This window comes from Meleagris gallopavo, chromosome 31, assembly GCF_905368555.1.
Source record: "Meleagris gallopavo chromosome 31, MGAL_WU_HG_1.1, whole genome shotgun sequence".
NCBI lineage: Eukaryota > Metazoa > Chordata > Aves > Galliformes > Phasianidae > Meleagris > Meleagris gallopavo.
Genome location: NC_139434.1, coordinates 1732315 through 1752586, shown reverse-complemented (window position 1 = coordinate 1752586; position 20272 = coordinate 1732315). Strand labels below are relative to the sequence as shown.

At 66.2% G+C, this 20272-nt stretch overlaps 1 protein-coding gene across 1 annotated transcript in view; it reads right to left on the bottom strand.

Annotated features, from left to right (window-relative positions):
* FMNL3 (formin like 3) overlaps positions 1-20153 on the bottom strand; it is a 31562-nt gene extending 11409 nt beyond the window's left edge. The window contains 23 exon segments of the mRNA XM_085212131.1: positions 319-350; positions 353-524; positions 1415-1538; positions 1716-1788; positions 3349-3583; positions 3657-3758; positions 5453-5532; positions 5535-5601; positions 6460-6570; positions 6669-6743; positions 6995-7093; positions 8149-8192; positions 8195-8219; positions 10150-10258; positions 12512-12567; positions 12569-12665; positions 13164-13247; positions 15949-16025; positions 16566-16627; positions 16630-16645; positions 16761-16844; positions 20008-20117; positions 20120-20153. Of these exon segments, the coding sequence (XP_085068257.1) occupies positions 319-350; positions 353-524; positions 1415-1538; positions 1716-1788; positions 3349-3583; positions 3657-3758; positions 5453-5532; positions 5535-5601; positions 6460-6570; positions 6669-6743; positions 6995-7093; positions 8149-8192; positions 8195-8219; positions 10150-10258; positions 12512-12567; positions 12569-12665; positions 13164-13247; positions 15949-16025; positions 16566-16627; positions 16630-16645; positions 16761-16844; positions 20008-20117; positions 20120-20153 (1968 nt within the window).
* Positions 20154-20272: the final 119 nt, after the last annotated feature.

The following is a 20272-nucleotide window of genomic DNA, read 5'->3' as shown; positions in this document are numbered from 1 at the left end:
AGCAATTCATCCCATTACACCCAACCCATCCCCACCACACCCCACCAGCCCCACTGTGACTCACCCATCCCCAGCGCGCCCCAAAAGCCCTCCAGCCCCCATCCAGCCCCATTACACCCCAACCAACCCCACTGCACCCTTACGGCCCTACTGCACACCGTCCAGCCTCACGACACCCCAAACGACCCCACTGCAACCCGTCCATCCCCATGACCCCCCGCCCAGCCCCACCACAACCCCACCACCCCCATCGCACCCCAAAAGCTCCTCACCCCTTTCCTGACCCCACGGCACCCCAAACTCCCCCCCCCACGGCACCCACGTGTGGATGGCCCTGCAGATCTCCTCGGGCCGCGGCCGGCTTTGCGCAGGGTGATGGCGAGGTTTTTGGCCCTGTTGGCTTCCAGCAGCGTCACTTTGGCTGCCGCCCGCTGCGTCCCTTTGCTTTTAGGGCACAGCAGATCCAGCGCCGGGCCCTGAGCCTTGGTCTTAAAGAGCTCCTCGAAGCGCTCCAGGTCCAGGTCCTGAAAGGTGGGGGGAGGATGGGGGGAGGATGGGGGGAGGATGGGGGGCTCGGTGCCATCAGCATCGCCCCCACCCCACAGCCACTGGGTCCTGCACCCACCTCCACCCCACAGCCATTGGGTCCTGCGCCCACCTCCACCCCACAGCCATTGGGTCCTGCGCCCACCTCCACCCCACAGCCTTTGGGTCCTGCACCCACCTCCACCCCGTGGCACCAAGGTTCTGCACCCACCTCCACCCCACACATTGGGGTCCTGCGCCCACCTCTGCCCCACAGCCTTTGGGTTTGAAGTCCTGCGCCCACCTCCACCCCACAGCCATTGGGGTCCTGCACATCCTCACCCCACAGCCATTGGGGTCCTGCACCCACCTCCACCCCACAGCCTTTGGGTTTGAAGTCCTGTGCCCACCTCCACCCCACAGCCATTGGGGTCCTGCGCCCACCTCCACCCCGTGGCACCAAGGTTCTGCGCCCACCTCCACCCCACAGCCATTGGGTTTGGGGTCCTGCACCCGCCTCCACCCCATGGCACCAAGGTTCTGCACCCACCTCCACCCCACAGCCATTGGGGTCCTGCACCCACCTCCGCCCCACAGCCATTGGGTTTGGGGTCCTGCGTCTACCTCCACCCCACAGCCATTGGGGTCCTGCGCCCACCTCCACCCCATGGCACCAAGGTTCTGCACCCACCTCCGCCCCACATCCATAGGGCCGGGAGTCCAGCACCCATGGAGCTTTTGGGGGCTCAGCATCACCCACCCCACAGCCATTTGGGTCCCAAACCCACCTCCAATACCTGTAGGATTTTGGTGGGGCTCAGTGCCACCCCCCCCTCCCCCGCCCCCACTGCCCACCCCCTTAGGATTTGGGGCTGGGTCCCACCCCCACCTGCAGCACCCTCTCGTCATCCAGCTCACTGAACACCGTCCCGCTGATCTGGTTGGGTTTCAGCGCCGTCCAGTTGAAGACGGGAAGCCGAAATTTGGTCTTGATGGGTTTCTTGATCCGATGGCTGGGGGGGGACAACGGCTCAGACCCCCCCAGTATGGGGGTGTGTGTGTGTGTGTGGGGGGGAAACGCAGCCATGGCACCCCCCTCCATGTCACTTTGACCACACCACCCCCATCCCCCCATCCCCACATCGACCCCAAATCCACACCCCCTGCCCCCCCCTCCCCCCCACCCCCACCTACCCGACAGCCCCACTGTGAGGGCGATGGACGGCGAAGCCCCCGCAGCGGGGGGCAGCGGGGGGCACTTCCCTGCAATGGGACAACAGAGATGGCACCGACCCCATCTGGGGGTCCCATGTCCCCATTTGGGGGGTTCCCGTTCCAATCTGGGGGTCTTCATCCCCATTTGGGGGTCCCATGTCCCCATCTGGGGGTCCTCATCCCCATCTGGGGGTTCCAAATCTCCATTTAAGGTTCCCCATCCCTATCTGGGGGTCCCATACCTCTATCTGGGGGTCCCCATCCCCCATCTGGGGTCCCATGTCCCCATTTGGGGGTTCCCGTTCCAATCTGGGGTCTTCACCCCCATCTGGGGTCCCATGCCCCTATCTGGGGTTCCCGTTCCAATCTGGGGGTCTTCATCCCCATTTGGGGGTCCCATGTCCCCATTTGGGGGTCCTCATCCCCATCTGGGGGTTCCAAATCTCCATTAAGGTTCCCCATCCCCATCTGGGGGTCCCATGTCCCCATTTGGGGGCTCCCGTTCCAATCTGGGGGTCTTCATCCCCATTTGGGGTCCCATGTCCCCATTTGGGGGTCCTCATCCCCATCTGGGGTTCCAAATCTCCATTTAAGGTTCCCCATCCCCATCTGGGGTCCATACCCCTATCTGGGGGTCCCCATCCCCCATCTGGGGGTCCCATGTTCCCATTTAAGGTTCCTCATCCCCATCTGGGGGTCCCATGTCCCTATTTAGGGGTTCCTGTTCCAATCTGGGGGTCTCCATCCCCATTTGGGGGTCCCATGTCCCCATTTGGGGCTCCCCATCCCCATGTGGGGATCCCGTGTCCCCATTTGGGGGTCTCATTTCCCCACCTGGAGGTCCCACGTTCCCACCTGGGGGTTCCCATCCCCATGTGGCGTTCCCCAGCCCCCATTGGGGGTCCCATTTCCCCACCTGGGGGTCCCCATCCCCATCTGGGGGTCCCATGTCCCCATTTGGGGGTTCCTGTTCCAATCTGGGGGTCTTCATCCCCATTTGGGGGTCCCATGTCCCCACGTGGGGGTCCCCATTCCCATCTGGGGGTCCCATGTCCCCATTTGGGGGTTCCCGTTCCAATCTGGGGTCTCCATCCCCATTTGGGGGTCCCATGTCCCCATTTAAGGTTCCTCATCCCCATCTGGGGGTCCCATGTCCCCATTTGGGGGGTCCCGTTCCAATCTGGGGGTCTCCATCCCCATTTGGGGTTCCAAATCTCCATTTAAGGTTCCCCATCCCCATCCCCATCTGGGGTCCTATGTCCCCATTTGGGGGGTCCCGTTCCAATCTAGGGGTCTTCATTCCCATTTGGGGGTCCCATGTCCCCGTTTGGGGCTCCCCATCCCCATCTGGGGATCCTGTGTCCCCATTTGGGGGTCCCCATCCCTCATCTGGGGTCCCATGTCCCCATTTGGGGTCCTCATCCCCATCTGGGGTTCCAAATCTCCATTTAAGGTTCCCCATCCCCATCTGGGGGTTCCATGCCCCTATCTGTGGGTCCCCATCCCCATTTGGGGGTCCCATTTCCCCAGTCAGGGTTCCCCACCCCCCACGGGACCCCCGCCCTCCCCCCCCCCCTCCCCCCCCCCCCCCCCATTCCAATCCCTCACCTGGCAGCGGTGGCGCGGGGGCGGCAATGGGGCGGTGGGGGGGCGGTGGGGGGGTCGCAGCCTCAGCTGGGGTAACGTGGGGACCCTCAGAGGGTCCTCCAGGGCGGGGCTCGGGTGGGGGGGGGCTCGGCGCCGGGGGGGGCTCGGAGCCGTAACGGCGATGGAACGCTTCGTCCTTCTCCTTGATCATCCGCCGCAGCGTGTGCACCTGATGGCTGGTGTGCTCGTAGGTCTCCTTTTTTTTTGGGGGGGGGGAACAGGCGTCACTATTGGGAGGGCTTTGGGACCCCTCGGTGCCCCCCCGCTACCTTCACCATCTGCAGCTCCTTCTCGCGCTGCAGCAGCTGCTTCTCCAGCTCCGCCACGCGCATCACGCTCTCGTTCTCCATGTCCAGCAGCTTCTCCGTCAGCTGGGGGGGGGACACAGAGCCGTGACCCCCCCCCGCCACCTCCAACCCCCCCCCCCTACCTCCAACCCCCCCACCTCCGACCCCCCCGTCACCTCCAACTCCCCCCACCTCCGACCCCCCCCACCTCTGACCCACCCCCCACCACCGACCCCCCCCGCCACCTCCAACCCCCCCACCTCTGCTGCCCCCCCCACCTCCGACCCCCCCCACCACCGATCCCCCCCTGCCACCTCCGACCCCCCCCCCCACCTCTGACCCCCCCCTGCCACCTCCGACCCCCCCCCACCTCTGACCCCCCCCCCACCTCCGACCCCCCCCACCTCCGACCACCCCCCACCTCCGACCCCCCCCCCACCTCTGACCCCCCCCCCCACCTCCAACCCCCCCCCCACCTCCAACTCCCCCCACTGCCCTCTAAACCCCCCCACAGCCCCACTAAGCCCCTTATTGCCCTCTAAGCCCCCCATTCCTCCTTCACCCCCCCACTGCCCTCCAACCCCCCCCAGTCCCCCTTGAACCCCCCATTTGCCCCCCCAACCCCCCTGTTTCCCCCCCAACCCCTCATTGCCCCCCATTGCCCACTCCAACCCCCCCCACAGCCCCACTAAGCCCCCCCATTCCTCCTTCACCCCCCCACTGCCCTCCAACCCCCCCCCGAGCCCCTTGAACCCCCCATTTGCCCCCCCATTTCCCCCCCAACCCCCCCATAACCCCTTTAACCCCCCATTTGCCCCCCCAACCCCTCATTGCCCCCCATTGCCCACTCCAACCCCCCCCACTGCCCTCCAACCCCCCCCAGAGCCCCTTGAACCCCCCATTTGCCCCCCCATTTCCCCCCCATAAACCCATTTAAGCCCCCATTTGCCCCCTCCAACTCCTCCACTGGCCTCTAAGCCCCCATTGCCCCCCTAACCCCACTCCCACTCCAAACACCCCCCCCGCCCTCCAACCCCCCCATAACCCCTTTAACCCCCCATTTGCCCCCCCAACCCCCCCAGTCCCCCTTTAACTCCCCATTTGCCCCCCCATTTCCCCCCAACCCCCCAGTCCCCCTTTAACCCCCCATTTGCCCCCCCATTTCCCCTTGAACCCCCCCATTTGCCCCCCCATTTCCCCCCAACTCCCCCAGTCCCCCTTGAACCCCCCCCATTTGTCCCCCCATTCCCCCCCAACCCCCCCATAACCCCTTTAACCCCCCATTTGCCCCCCCATTTCCCCCCAACCCCCCCATAACCCCTTTGACCCCCCATTTGCCCCCCCATTTCCCCCCCAACCCCCCCATAACCCCTTTAACCCCCCATTTGCCCTCCCATTTGCCCCCCCAACCCCCCCATAACCCCTTTAACCCCCCATTTGCCCCCCCATTTCCCCCCAACCCCCCCCATAACCCCTTTAACCCCCCATTTGCCCCCCCATTTCCCACCCCAAACCCCCCCATAACCCCTTTGACCCCCCATTTGCCCCCCCATTTCTCCCCAACCCCCCCATAACCCCTTTGACCCCCCATTTGCCCCCCATTTCCCCCCCAACCCCCCCCATAACCCCATAACCAACCCCCTCATCGCCCCCCACATCCCCTCATTGCCCCCTCCCACCCCCCCCAATCCCCCCTTTTTCCCCCCCCATCCCCTCATTCCCCTTCCATCCCCCCCCCCCTCAAAACGGAGTTGCCCCCCCCCCCCCAAGACGCTCACGTGTGAAAGCTGCTCCTCCAACTCCTCCACTTTCTCCAGGGCCACAGTTTTGGTTTCGGCGTCCTCCAGGAGCCCCCCACGTCGAACACGTTGTCCAGGTAAGCCTGGATCTGCACCTGCAGCTTCTCGCTCTCCGTGTGCCTGGATTTCTGCATCGGATGCATCACGGGATGCGGGATTTTGGGGGGGGGGGGTTGGGGGGGAGGGGGTCAGCAATGTGCCTATAGGGGGGGTCAGCAATGTGCCTATAGGGGGGGTCAGCAATGTGCCTATAGGGGTGTCACCCCCCCCCCCCCCCTTCTCGCTCTCCGTGTGCCTGGATTTCTGCATCGGATGCATCGCGGGATGCGGGATTTTGGGGGGGGGGGATTGGGGGGGGGGGTCAGCAATGTGCCTATAGGGGGGGTCACCCCCCCCCTCCCCCCTTCTCGCTCTCCGTGTGCCTGGATTTCTGCATCGGATGCATCGTGGGATGCGGGATTTTGGGGGGGGGGGATTGGGGGGGGGGGTCAGCAATGTGCCTATAGGGGGGTCACCCCCCCCGCCCCCCCTTCTCGCTCTCCGTGTGCCTGGATTTCTGCATCGGATGCATTGTGGGATGCGGGATTTTGGGGGGGGGGGGGGGGGGTCAGCAATGTGCCTATAGGGGGGGTCAGCAATGTGCCTATAGGGGTGTCACCCCCCCCTCCCCCCCTTCTCCGCTCTCCATGTGCCTGGATTTCTGCATCGGACGCATCGTGGGATTTGGGATTTTGAGGGGGAGGGGGTTGGGGAGGGGGGGGTCAGCAATGTGCCTATAGGGGGGGTCAGCAATGTGCCTATAGGGGGGGTCACCCCCCCCTCCCCCCCTTTCTTGCTCTCCGTGTGCCTGGATTTCTGCATCGGATGCATCGTGGCATGCGGGATTTGGGGGGGGGGGGGGCAGCAATGTGCCTATAGGGGGGGTCAGCAATGTGCCTATAGGGGGTGTCACCCCCCCCCCTCTCCCCCCATCCCAAATTTATTACCTGCAGGAACTCCTCCAGCCCCAGCTTGGTGAATTCGTACTGCAGGTGGACGCGGAAATTCATGTCCTCCACCGAATGCACCACGATGTTGATGAACTGCATGCAGGCCACCTGCAAAAGCGATTGGGGGGGGAGGGGGGGTCGGGGGGGGGTCGGTATCTGTGGGACCCCCGTGCCCCCCCCCCCCCCCGCCCCCCATCGGGTCTCACCATGAAGTCGATGCTGCTGTCCTCGTTGCGGAAATAATCCATGAGCCGCTCAAAGCGGTGCTTCTCCTTACAGACCTGGGGGTGTTTGGGTTTGGTTGGTTTTTTTTTTGGGGGGGGGTCAGTATGGTCACGGTGCCCCCCCCCTCCCCCCCCCATCCCCCACAGCTCCAGACCTTCAAATCCAACCTGGTCCTGCAGCCCCCCCCCCCCTCTCTGCCCCCCATTTCAGCTCATCCATTGCATTCTGTTCTGCTGCCCCCCATCCCAGCACTGACCCCCCCCAGCCCCCCCCCCAACCAAACCAAACCAAACCAAACCAAACTCACCTCCTTGAAGTTATCAAACGCCGCCAGGATGATTTCGTGCCCCCCCCTCACCAGGCACACGGCTGCCAGCAGCTCCAACACCAGAGCCTTCGTCCTGGGCACAGAGCAGCACCCAACCCCCCCATGGCACCCAACCCCCCCATGGCACCCCAACACCCCCATGGCACCCAACCCCCCCATGGCACCCCAACCCCCCCATGGCACCCCAACACCCCCATGGCACCCAACCCCCCCATGGCACCCCAACCCCCCATGGCACCCACTCTCCCCACTTTACATCCCAAATCCCCCCCTATATGGCACCCAACCCCCACCTGTGACCCCAAATCCCCCCCACGTGACCCCAACCCCCACGTGTGACCCCAAATCCCCCCTATATGGCACCCAACCCCCCCACGTGACCCCAACCCCCCCGTGTGACCCCAAATCCCCCCTATATGGCACCCAACCCCCACCTGTGATCCCAAATCCCCCCTATAAGGCACCCAACCCCCCCCACCTGTGATCCCAAATACCCCCTTATATGGCACCCAACCCCCACCTGTGACCCCAAATCCCACCCACGTGACCCCAAATCCCCCCCTGGTAACCCCAAATCCCCCCCAGGTGACCCCAACCCCCCCAGGTGACCCCAAATCCCCCCTATATGGCACCCAACCCCCCTGTGTGACCCCAAATCCCCCCCACGTGACCCCAAATCCCCCCTGTGACCCCAACCCCCCCGTGTGACCCCAAATCCCCCCCATGTGACCCCAACCCCCCCATGTGACCCCAAATCCCCCCCGTGTGACCCCAAATCCCCCCTATATGGCACCCAACCCCCCTGTGTGACCCCAACCTCCCCGTGTGACCCCAACCCCCCCACGTGACCCCAAATCCCCCCCGTGTGACCCCAACCCCCCCACGTGACCCCAAATCCCCCCCGTGTGACCCCAACCCCCCCGTGTGACCCCAAATCCCCCCCAGGTGACCCCAAATCCCCCGTGTGACCCCAAATCCCCCCCACGTGACCCCAACCCCCCCGTGTGACCCCAAATCCCCCCTATATGGCACCCAACCCCCACCTGTGACCCCAAATCCCCCCCGTGTGACCCCAAATCCCCCCCCATGTGACCCCAAATCCCCCCCCATGTGACCCCAACCCCCCCACCTGGGTTCTTGTTGTTGAGGCTCAGCGCGATCTCATTGACGGCGTGGGGTGGGACATCACCAGGTTGAAGCCGTACTGGGGGGGGGACACGATGGGGGGGGGGGACACAAAGCCATGAGGTGCCCATAAGGGGACGGTGGTGGTGGTGGCAGGGACAGGGGGACAACCCCGAAACCAGCATGGGGACAGTGACAGCGGGATGTCCCCACACGTGGCGCAGTGACGGTGCCACCGCGATGTCCCCACATCCAGCGTGGCGAAGGTGACACAGTGATGCCCTGATGCTCAGCACAGTGACACCACGATGTCCCCATAGGTGACACAGTGACAGTGACACCGTGATGTCCCCACACCCAACATAGTGACAATGGCACAGTGATGTCCCCACAGGTGGCACAGTGATGGTGCCACCATGATGTCCCCACATCCAGCGTGGCGATGGGGACACAGTGATGCCCTGATGCTCAGCACAGTGACACCACGATGTCCCCACACCCAAGACAGTGACACAGGGACATCCCTGCGCCTGCTATGGTGACAGTGACACCATGATGTCCCCAAAGGTGGCACAGTGACAGTGACACCGTGATGTCCCAACACAGTGGCAATGGCACAGTGACATCCTTGCACCTGCTATGGTGACAGTGCCACCGCGATGTCCCCATAGGTGACACATTGCCAGAGCCACCACGATGTCCCCATAGGTGGCACAGTGACAGTGCCACTGCAATGTCCCCACACCCAACACAGTGACAATGGCACAGCGATGTCCCCACAGGTGCCACATTGGCAGTGCCACCACGATGTTCCCACAGGTGGCACAGTGACAGTGCCACCACGATGTCCCCACAGATGACACATTGGCAGTGCCACCACGATGTCCCCACAGTGGCACAGTGACAGTGCCACCACGATGTCCCCATAGGCAACACATTGGCAGTGCCACCGCGATGTCCCCACAAGTGGCACACTGGCGGCGCCACCCAGCGATGTCCCCACACCTAACGCAGTGACAATGGCACAGTGATGTCCCCACAGGTGACACATTGGCAGTGCCACCATGATGTCCCCACAGGTGCCACACTGGTGGCGCCACCGCGATGTCCCCACACCCAACGCAGTGACAATGGTACAGCAATGTCCCCACACCTGCTATGGTGGCAGTGCCACCACGATGTCCCCATAGGTGGCACAGTGACAGTGCCACCACGATGTCCCCACACCCAACACAGTGACAATGGCACAGCGATGTCCCCAACTTGCTATGGTGGCAGTGCCACCGGCGATGTCCCCACAGGTGGCACATTGGCAGTGCCACCACGATGTCCCCACACCCAACACAGTGACAATGGCACAGTGATGTCCCCACAGGTGCCACATTGGCAGTGCCACCACGATGTCCCCATAGGTGGCACAGTGACAGTGCCACCATGATGTCCCCACACCCAACGCAGTGACAATGGCACAGCGATGTCCCCATAGGTGCCACATTGGCAGTGCCACCACGATGTTCCCACAGGTGGCACATCAGCAGTGCCACCACGATGTCCCCATAGGTGCCACATTGGCAGTGCCACCACGATGTCCCCATAGGTGCCACATTGGCAGCGCCACCGCGATGTCCCCACACCCAACACAGTGACAATGGCACAGCGATGTCCCCACAGGTGCCACACTGGCAGTGCCACCGCGATGTCCCCACACCCAACACAGTGACAATGGCACAGCGATGTCCCCACAGGTGCCACACTGGCAGTGCCACCGCGATGTCCCCACACCCAACACAGTGACAATGGCACAGCGATGTCCCCACAGGTGCCACACTGGCGGCGCCACCACGATGTCCCCACACCCAACGCAGTGACAATGGCACAGCGATGTCCCCACAGGTGCCACATTGGCAGTGCCACCCGATGTCCCCACACCCAACGCAGTGCCGCAGTGCCACCCGCCGCCCCCCCCCCCGCCCCCCCGCTGCCTCCCCGCGCCGTCCCCCCGTCCCCACCTGGTAGTTCATGACGGCCCGCAGGCACATCACGCACAGATGCACGTCGTCTTTGCTGCTCACCATGCGCGCGTTCTTCAGCGCCCGGCGGCTCGGCAGCGTCCCGGCACTGCGGGGACACGGCGGGGATTTGGGGCCGCCGTAGGAAAGGGGGCCGGGGGGGTCGGGGGGGTCGGGGGGGTGAGGGGGGGCAGAGAGGCAGAGAAGCGGCAGAAGGGTGGGAAACTCACCGGGGAGCAGCGCAGAGACAGAGAGAGAGCGGGGAGAGGCGGCAGCGCAGCACTGCGGGCAGAGAGCGGCGTCAGAGCGGGGCAGAGAGGCAGCAGGGGGCACAGGTGGGGGGGGGTGGGGTGGGATGGGGTGACAAGGGATGGGGTGGGATGGGGTGGGGTGACATGAGGTGGGGTGGCGTGGCGTGGGGTGGCAGGGGATGGGGTGGCAAGGGATGGGGTGGCATGGGGTGGGGTGGGGTGGCATAGGATGGGGTGGCATGGGGTGGGGTGGCAGGGGGTGGGGTGGCAGGGGGTGGGGTGGCAGGGGTGGGGTGGCAGGGGGTGGGGTGGGGTGGCATGGGGTGGGGTGGCAGGGGGTGGGGTGGCAGGGGGTGGGTGGCAGGGGTGGGGTGGCAGGGGTGGGGTGGGATGGGGTGGGATGGGATGGGATGGGGTGGCATGAGGTGGGGTGACATGAGGTGGGGTGGCGTGGCGTGGGGTGGGGTGGCAGGGATGGGGTGGCATGGGGTGGGGTGGCAGGGGATGGGGTGGCAGGGGATGGGGTGGCAGGGGATGGGGTGGCAGGGGATGGGTGGCAGGGATGGGGTGGCAGGGGATGGGGTGGCAGGGGATGGGGTGGGGTGGCAGGGGATGGGGTGGCAGGGGATGGGGTGGGGTGGCAGGGGATGGGGTGGGGTGGCAGGGATGGGGTGGCATGAGGTGGGGTGACATGAGGTGGGGTGGCGTGGCGTGGGTGGGGTGGGATGGGATGGCAGGGGATGGGGTGGCAGGGATGGGGTGGCAGGGGATGGGGTGGCAGGGGATGGCAGAGAATGGCATGGCATGAGGTGGGGTGGCGTGGGATGGGGTGGCGTGGGGATGGGGTGGCTGGGGATGGGGTGGCGTGGGGATGGGGTGGCGTGGGGATGGGGTGGCGTGGGGATGGGGTGGCGTGGGGATGGGGTAGGGTGGCAAGGGATGGGGTGGGGTGGCATGGGGTGGGGTGGCATGGGGTGGGGTGGCATGGGGTGGGGTGGCAGGGGATGGGGTGGCAGGGGATGGGGTGGCAGGGGATGGCAGAGAATGGCATGGCATGAGGTGGGGTGGCATGAGGTGGGGTGGGGGCATGGCACGGCATGGTGTGGCACAGCATAGCACAGTATGGCGCTACATGGCATGGCACGGCACAGCATGGGGCAGCACACACGTGGCACAGGGTGGCACAGAGCACATGGCACACACGGCACACACGTGGCACAGGGTGGCACACATGGATGGCACAGCAGACGGCACACACGTGGCACAAGATGGCACAGAGCACATGGCAGACATGTGGCACAGGATGGCACAGGGCACACATGGCACAGCAGATGGCACACACGTGGCACAGAGCACATGGCACACACGGCACACATATGGCACAGGCTGGCACACATGGATGGCACAGGATGGCACACACGTGGCACAGGACGGCACAGGGCACACATGGCACAGGATGGCACGCATGGATGGCACAGGGTGGCACACACGTGGCACAGGGTGGCACAGGGTGGCACAGAGCACATGGCACACATGGCATAGGATGGCACAGGATGGCTGGCACAGCAGATGGCACACACGTGGCACAGGGTGGCACAGAGCACATGGCACACATGGCACAGGGTGGCACACATGGATGGCACAGCAGATGGCACACACGTGGCACCGGGTGCACAGAGCACATGGCACACACGTGGCACAGGCTGGCACAGGGCACACATGGATGGCACAGGGTGGCAGAGCACATGGCACACACAGCACACATGTGGCACAGGATGGCACAGGGCACGCATGCACAGGATGGCACGCATGGATGGCACAGGTGGCACACACGTGGCACAGGGTGGCACAGAGCACATGGCACAGGATGGCACACATGGATGGCACAGGGTGGCACAGGGTGGCACAGGGTGGCACAGAGCACACATGGCACATACGGCACACACGTGGCACAGGGTGGCACAGAGCACATGGCACACATGGCACAGGGTGGCACACATGGATGGCACAGGCTGGCACACACGTGGCACAGGGTGGCACAGAGCACATGGCACATACGGCACACAGTGGCACAGGGTGGCACAGAGCAGCAGCACCCAGCAGCTACGCACCGCAGGGCGCCGAGTCGGGCAGAACGCGTCCAACTGCTGCCAAAGGGGCTGGGGGGGCGCCGGGGGGGGGTGCAGGTCCTCAATGGATCGACTCCAGGATCGCAGCTTCTCCAGGGCGCCGTCCTCACCGCCATCGGGGCCCTCAAAATCAAACCTGGGGGGGCGCACAGAGGTTGGGGGGCACACGGACGTGGGGGCGCACGGAGGTGGGGGCGCACGGAGGTGGGGGCACAAAGAGGTGGGGGGCACAAAGAGGTGGGGGGCGCACGGTGGTGGGGGGCGCACGGAGGTTGGGGGGCGCACGGAGGTTGGGGGGCGCACGGAGGTGGGGGGGGCGCACGGAGGTGGTGGGGGCGCACGGAGGTGGGGGCAACACGGTGGTGGGGGCACACGGAGGTGGTGGGGGCACACGGAGGTGGTGGGGCACAAAGAGTGTGGGGGCACAAAGGGTGGGGGGCACAAAGAGGTGGGGGGCACAAAGAGGTGGGGGCACACGGTGGTGGGGGGCACAACGGTGGGGGGGGCACACGGAGGGGGGGGGCACACGGAGGGGGGGGGCACACGGAGGGGGGGGGCACAAGGCAATATGGGGGGGGGCAGAGCGTCCCTTTGTCGTCGTCCCCCCCCCCGGGACCCCCGGACCCCCACTCACATGACGGCGCACTGGGCGAAGGACAGGTAGTTGACCAACACGTCCAGCCCCCTGTTCTCATCGTTGAGGAACTCACGCACCCACCTATAGGGGAAGACGGAGCTCAGGGATGGGGGCACCCCGATGTCACCACCCCGATGTCACCACCCCCAAAGACGGGACCCCAAAGACGGGACCCCAAAAATGTGAGCCTAAAGCCAGGAGCCCAACACCGTGAGTCCAAAACCAGGATTTCAAAATCAGGACCCCAGAAACATGAGCTTAAAGCCAGACCCCAAAACATGATCCCAAAGACAGGACCCCAAAAACACAACCCAAAGACAGGACCCCAAAAACACAACCGAAAGACAGGACCCCAAAGCCAGGACCCCAAAAACACAATCCCAAAAACAGGACCCCAAAGCCAGGACCCCAAAGCCACGACCCAAAGCCACGACCCCAAAGCCACGACCCCAAAGTATGGGGTGGGAACAGGGTCTGCATGGGGTGGGATGGGTATGGGGTGGATGTGGCTATGGGGTGGCCGTGGGGTGGCCGTGGGTGGCTATAGGGTGGCCGTGGGATGATCGTGGGGTGGCCGTGGGGTGGCTGTGGGGTGCCTGTGGGGTGCCCGTGGGGTGGCTATAGGGTGGCTGTGGGATGGCTGTGGGGTGGCCGTGGGATGGCCGTGGGTGGCTATAGGGTGGCTATAGGGTGGCTGTGGGATGGCCGTGGGGTGGTTATGGGGTGCCCGTGGGATGGCTATAGGGTGGCTGTGGGGTGGCCGTGGGGTGGTTATGGGGTGCCCGTGGGATGGCTATAGGGTGGCTATGGGGTGGCCGTGGGGTGCCCGTGGGATGGCTATAGGGTGGCTGTGGGGTGGCCGTGGGGTGGCTATAGGGTGGCTGTGGGTGGCCGTGGGGTGGCTATAGGGTGGCTATAGGGTGCCCATGGGGCCGGACGCTCCGGATCCCCTCGCGCTGCCGTCGCAGCTTTGGGGCCGCCGCCCCTTTCCTGCAGCCCCGCCCGCACCGCGCTGCGCTTCCGCTGCCGGCGTTATTTCGGGCCGTGGGAGGGAAGAGCCGGGATCCCGTGGGCGGTGTGGGGCCGGGGGAGGGGGGGAAAAGCGGGCGTGGGGCGGCTGGAGCCGGCGGGGCGTCCCGACAGCCACCCTGTCCCCATGGCCATCCCGTTCCTATAGGCGCCCCGTTCCTATAGGCGTCCCCACAACCACCCTGTCCCCATGGCCATCCCGTTCCTATAGGCGCCCCGTTCCTATAGGCGTCCCCACAACCACCCTGTCCCCATGGCCATCCTGCCTCCATAACCACTCCGACCCCATGGCCATCCCGTCCCTATGGCCATCCCTGACCCCATAACCACCCCATCCCCATAGCGACTCCCATCCCCATCACCATGCTGACCCTATGACCATCCTGTGCCTATAACCACGACCCCATAACCACCCCATCCCCACAGCCACCCCGTCCCCATGGCCATCCCGTACCCATACCCCCTCCATACCCCTCCCCACACCACCCGTCCCCATAGCCACCCGCCCATAACCACCCATCCCCAGGCCATCCCGTCCCTATGGCCATCCCTGACCCCATAACCACCCCATCCCCATAGCGACTCCCATCCCCATCACCATGCTGACCCTATGACCATCCTGTGCCTATAACCACCACCCATAACCATCCCATCGCACAGCCACCCCGTCCCTATGGCCATCCCTGACCCCACTAACTACCCCAATCCCCATCCCCACCCCATCCCATCCCATGCCATCCCCACCCATCCCCCACCCCACCCACCCATACCATCCTGTCCCTATAAGCCACACCACCCCAAACCAGCCATCCCCACCGGCCATCCCGACCCCATAACCACCCCACCCCATCCCCACCCCATAACCCCGCGGCTCCACACGATGCTGTGGGTCGGATCTGAGCCCCGCAGCGCAGTGAGGAGCAGCAGCAGCTCAGGATCCGACCCAGGGCGGCAGCGCTTCCCATCCCCCCACATCCGCCTCAGTTCCTGCCGGACCCGACTTCCCCTCCAGCTGCCCCACAGCACAGCCCCCCCCCCAGCACAGCCCCCCCCAGCACAGCCCCCCCCAGCACAGCCACCCCCCCAGCACAGCCCCCCCCCCTACGCCCCCCCAGCACACCCCCCCCAGCACACCCCCCCCACCCCATCCGCCCACCCCAGCACATCCCCCCCCACAGCACAGCGCCCCCCCCCCCCAGCACAGCCCCCCCCAGCACAGCCCCCCACACAGCCCCCCCCCAGCACAGCCACCCCCAGCACAGCCCCCCCCAGCACAGCCCCCCCCACCCCATACCGCCCCCCCCAGCACAGCCCCCCCCCAGCACAGCCACCCCACACAGCCCCCCCCCCAGCACAGCCCCCCCCCAGCACAGCCCCCCCCAGCACAGCCCCCCCACCCCATACGCCCCCCCAGCACAGCCCCCCCCCCCAGCACAGCCACCCCACACAGCCCCCCCACACAGCCCCCCCCACCCCATACCGCCCCCCCAGCACAGCCCCCCAGCCAGCACCGCCCCCCCCCCCCAGCACAGCCCCCCCCCCAGCACAGCCCCCCCCCCACCCCATACCGCCCCCCCAGCACAGCCACCCCAGCACAGCCCCCCCCCAGCACAGCCCCCCCCCCATCCGCCCCCCATCACAGCCCCCCCCCCACCCACAGCCCCCCCCCCATCACAGCCCCCCCCCCATCCACAGCCCCCCCCCCAGCACAGCCCCCCCCCCCAGCACAGCCCCCCCGCCCCCCGGCCCCCACCCGATGTGGTTGGTCCTCAGGCTGATCTCCAGCTCCCGCAGCACTTTGGTGGATTCCTGCACCCTCCTGCGGAACTTCTGAGGGCACAGCAGGGCCTGAGCCACGCAGCCGCCCCACAGCTGCCCCAAACCAACCCCCCAACGACCCCACAGCCACCCCACACCGACCCCACAGCCACCCCACACCGACCCCATACCGACCCCACACCCACACCACCCACAGCCACCCCACACCACCCCATACCGACCCCACACCGACCCCACAGCCACCCCACACCGACCCCACAGCCACCCCACAGCCACCCCACAGCCACCCCATCACGACCCCACAGCCACCCCACGCCCACCCCACACCCACCCCATACCGACCCCACACTGACCCCACAGCAACTCCCCATAACCCCCACAGCCCCCCACATCACGCCCCACAGCCCCCCCACAGCCCCCAATCACCCCCCCAAAGCCCTCCATACCCCCCCCAGATTTCCCCCACATCACCCCCCACAGCCCCTCAACTCCCCCCCAGCCCCCACATCACCCCCCACAACCCCCCCAACCCCAGCCCCCCACATCACCCCCCATAGCCCCCCCAACCCCAGCCCCCCCCGCTCCCCCCACCTTCCGTGTGACTCCAGGCTCCAGGAAGCTCTGCAGCTTTTGGATGTAGGCGTGGGGGGGCTCTTCACCTGGAAGCGCTCCTGGGGAGGATGGGGACGTGGGGACGTGGGGACGTGGGACGTGGGGACACACAGCCATGGGGTGGTGGCACAGCACTGAGCCCCCCCCCAATTCACACCCCCCCCCAGGACCCACCTGGTCACAAATCAGGTCCCACTTCTTCTCGTTGTCGTATTGGCGCAGCAGTCGCGCTTTGTCCGGGGGGAGATTCATGGAGCTCTGGGGACACGGGGGGGGACATGGGGGGGACATGGGGACACCCCACACAAAACCCCACACGGCACCCAGCAATGCCACAGCGAGGGCACCTGGCCCTATGGCATAACCAGGGTCCCCTATAGGGACAGCCATCATAATAGCGGAGCCAGACTAGGACAGCCATCCTAACCGGACACCCCAATAGGGACAGCATCGGGACCCCAGACCCCTAGGGACATGGAGCCCCAGACCCCAATAGGGACAGCCACCCCAATAGCGGAGCCCCAGACCCCAATAGGGACAGCCACCCCAATAGCGGAGTCCCAGACCCCAATAGGGACAGCCATCCTAACAGTGGAGCCACAGACCCCAATAGGGACAGCCACCACAATAGCGGAGCCCCAGACCCCAATAGGGACAGCCACCCCAATAGCGAGCCCCAGACCCCAATAGGGACAGCCACCCCAATAGCGAGCCCCAGACCCCAATAGGGACAGCCACCATAATAGCGGAGCCCAGACCCCAATAGGGACAGCCACCCCAATAGCAGAGCCCCAGACCCCAATAGGGACAGCCATCATAACAGTGGAGCCCCAGACCCCAATAGGGACAGCCACCCCAATAGCGGAGCCCCAGACCCCAATAGGGACAGCCATCATAATAGCGGAGCCCCAGACCCCAATAGGGACAGCCATCCCAAAGGGAGCCCACAGACCCCAATAGGGACAGCACCCCAATAGCGAGCCCCGACCCCAATAGGGACAGCCACCAAACAGGGAGCGCCAGACCCCAATAGGGGACAGCCATCCCAACAGCGGAGACCCAGACCCAATAGGGGGGCACATCTAACAGTGGGAGCCGGCCGGACACCCCAATAGGGAGCAGCCATGGACACCATATTAGGGAGCCCCAGACCCCAATAGGGACACGTGTCCCCATAGCAAAGCCCTGGACCCCAATAGGGACGAGCTGACCCAAGGACACGGTTTGGATGGGACCCCAACATGGGACCCAAGACAGTGGGAAAGGGGTGACTTCTATAGGGTGGTGGCATCGGGGGTGTCACCTCCATGGGGGAGTGACCCTATTGGGGGATGTCACCTCCATACGGATGCCATCCTATAGGGGAAATCCCACCCTATTGGGGACGATACCCCACAGGTGATGCCAACCCCACTGGGGGATGTCACCCTATGGGGGGGGGGGGATGTCACCCTATGGGGGGGGGGGATGTCACCCTATGGGGGGGGGATGTCACCCTATGGGGGGGGTGGACGTCATCCTACGTCACCACACCCCGGATGCCATCCTGGAATCCCACCCTATGTGTCCACCCCAACACATCTGACGCCACCCACGGGGAATGTCACCCTAGGGGGGGTGGGGATGTCACCTAGGGGGGGGGGGGATGTACCCTATGGGGGGGGGGGGGGGATGTCCCTATGGGGGGGGGGGATGTCACCATGGGCGCTGCACCGCAGTGCTCACACCCGACCCCACAGCAGGGTGCCGAGCTCCACCTCAGCCCCACAGCCTAAAATTACCCCAGAGCTGCGGAATCCGGATGGAGCCGAGGGGATGGGGGGAGCTTAGTGGGCTTAGGTGAGGGGCACACACCCGTGCCTCAGCCTGCATGATGACCATGGAGGGAACAGTGGGGGGGGGGGAGGTGGGAAACGGGATTGTGCCCCCCCCCGCCTCCATACCCCATACATCCCCCCCCCGCACCCCACACAGCCCCCCTCCCCAAAACACGACGGGTCCCTTCCCGACCCCCTCCCCGCGCCCTACGGCTGCTGGCAGCACCGGGGCGGACGGGGGGGCTTTGAAGCCGCAGCTCCGCTTCCTGCCTTTGTAGGGACAGCGGGGCCGCTCCCGGTCGGGACGTTTCCTTTGCCCCCACCCCAATAGGGACCCCCCCCCCAACCCCCACCTCCGCCATGCACACAGCGACGGGAAGGGGGGGGCGGGGGGCAGAGAGCGCAGCGGGGCTGGGATGCGGGGATGGGGACAACGGGGACGTAAAGATACCGGGATGGGGACGCGGGGATGGGGGGGGGATCCGGCCCCGGGGCGGGGGTTGGGGACACGCGGAGCCCCTCCCGATGACCCCCCCCCCCCCCCCCCCCATCCCCCCGGGTCCCGACCCCACGGGGCCGCGAGCGGCATTTCCTGCCCAGAGCCGCTTCCGCTCAATGCGGGACGGACGGGACGGGATTTGGGGACACGGGGACAGAACCGGGGGGGGGGGTTGGAGGGAGAACTGGGAACGGTGCCCCCGGAGCCGCCCCGCTGCGGACAAAGCGCTGTGAGCGACGTCCCCCCACCAAAACTCCGCGTTGTGGAGCGCAGCGCCACGGGGACCCCAAAGCCTCGGGGACCCCAAACCTACGGGGACCCCAAAGCCACGGGGACCCCAAAGCCTCGGGGACCCCAAAGCCTCGGGGACCCCAAAGCCTCGGGACCCCAAAGCCTCGGGGATCTCAAACCTACGGGGATCCCAAACCTACGGGGATCTCAAAGCCACGGGGACTCCAAACCTACGGGGACCCCAAAGCCACAGGGATCCCAAACCTACGGGGACCCCAAAGCCTCGGGGACCCCAAAGCCACGGGATCCCAAACCTACGGGGACCTCAAAGCCACGGGGACCCCAAAGCCACGGGATCTCAAACCTACGGGGACCCCAAAGCCACGGGGACCTCAAACCTACGGGGACCCCAAACCTACGGGGACCCCAAAGCCACGGGGACCCCAAAGCCTCGGGGACCCCAAACCTACGGGGACCCCAAAGCCACGGGGATCCCAAAGCCTCGGGGACCCCAAACCTACGGGGACCCCAAAGCCACGGGGACCCCAAAGCCACGGGACGATCGCGGGGATCCCGAATGCAGGGGGGACTCCGAACCCACTGCCGCTCCGCCGCCCCCCCGGGACTTCCCCGACGGCAGCACGGTCCCCGTTCGGGGCGGGGGGTTCGGGACGGTCCGGCCCGGTGTCCCCCGGAGAGGCGTCACCGCGGGGGCGTCCCGGGAGCGCGCGTGGGGACGGCGGGAACGCGCAGCGGAGATCGACGCGGGGCGACCGGGAGCCGTCGGGGGGCACCGTCGGGGCGGAAGGAGCGGGGGTGGGGTCCGGGGTGGGGGGGTGGGATTTGGGGTGGGGGTTGGGGGGGGGGGTCTCACCAGCACCATAGCGAAGCGCTCCTCCAGCTCGCACGGCTCCGGCATCGGCATCTTCCCGGCGCTCAGCCCCCCGCCCAGCCCCGGGGCTGCTCCCGTTCCCGGGCCCCGGGCAGCGCTTCCCCGTCCGCGCTCTCCACGTTCCCCATCCCCGGGCCCAGCAGCGGGGGGCGGTGGGGAGCCTCAGCCCGCTCCGCCCGCCCCGCTCCGCCCGCCCCGCCCCGCCCCCCCCCCCCGCCCCGCCCCGCCCCGCCCTCGGGGCCGCCCC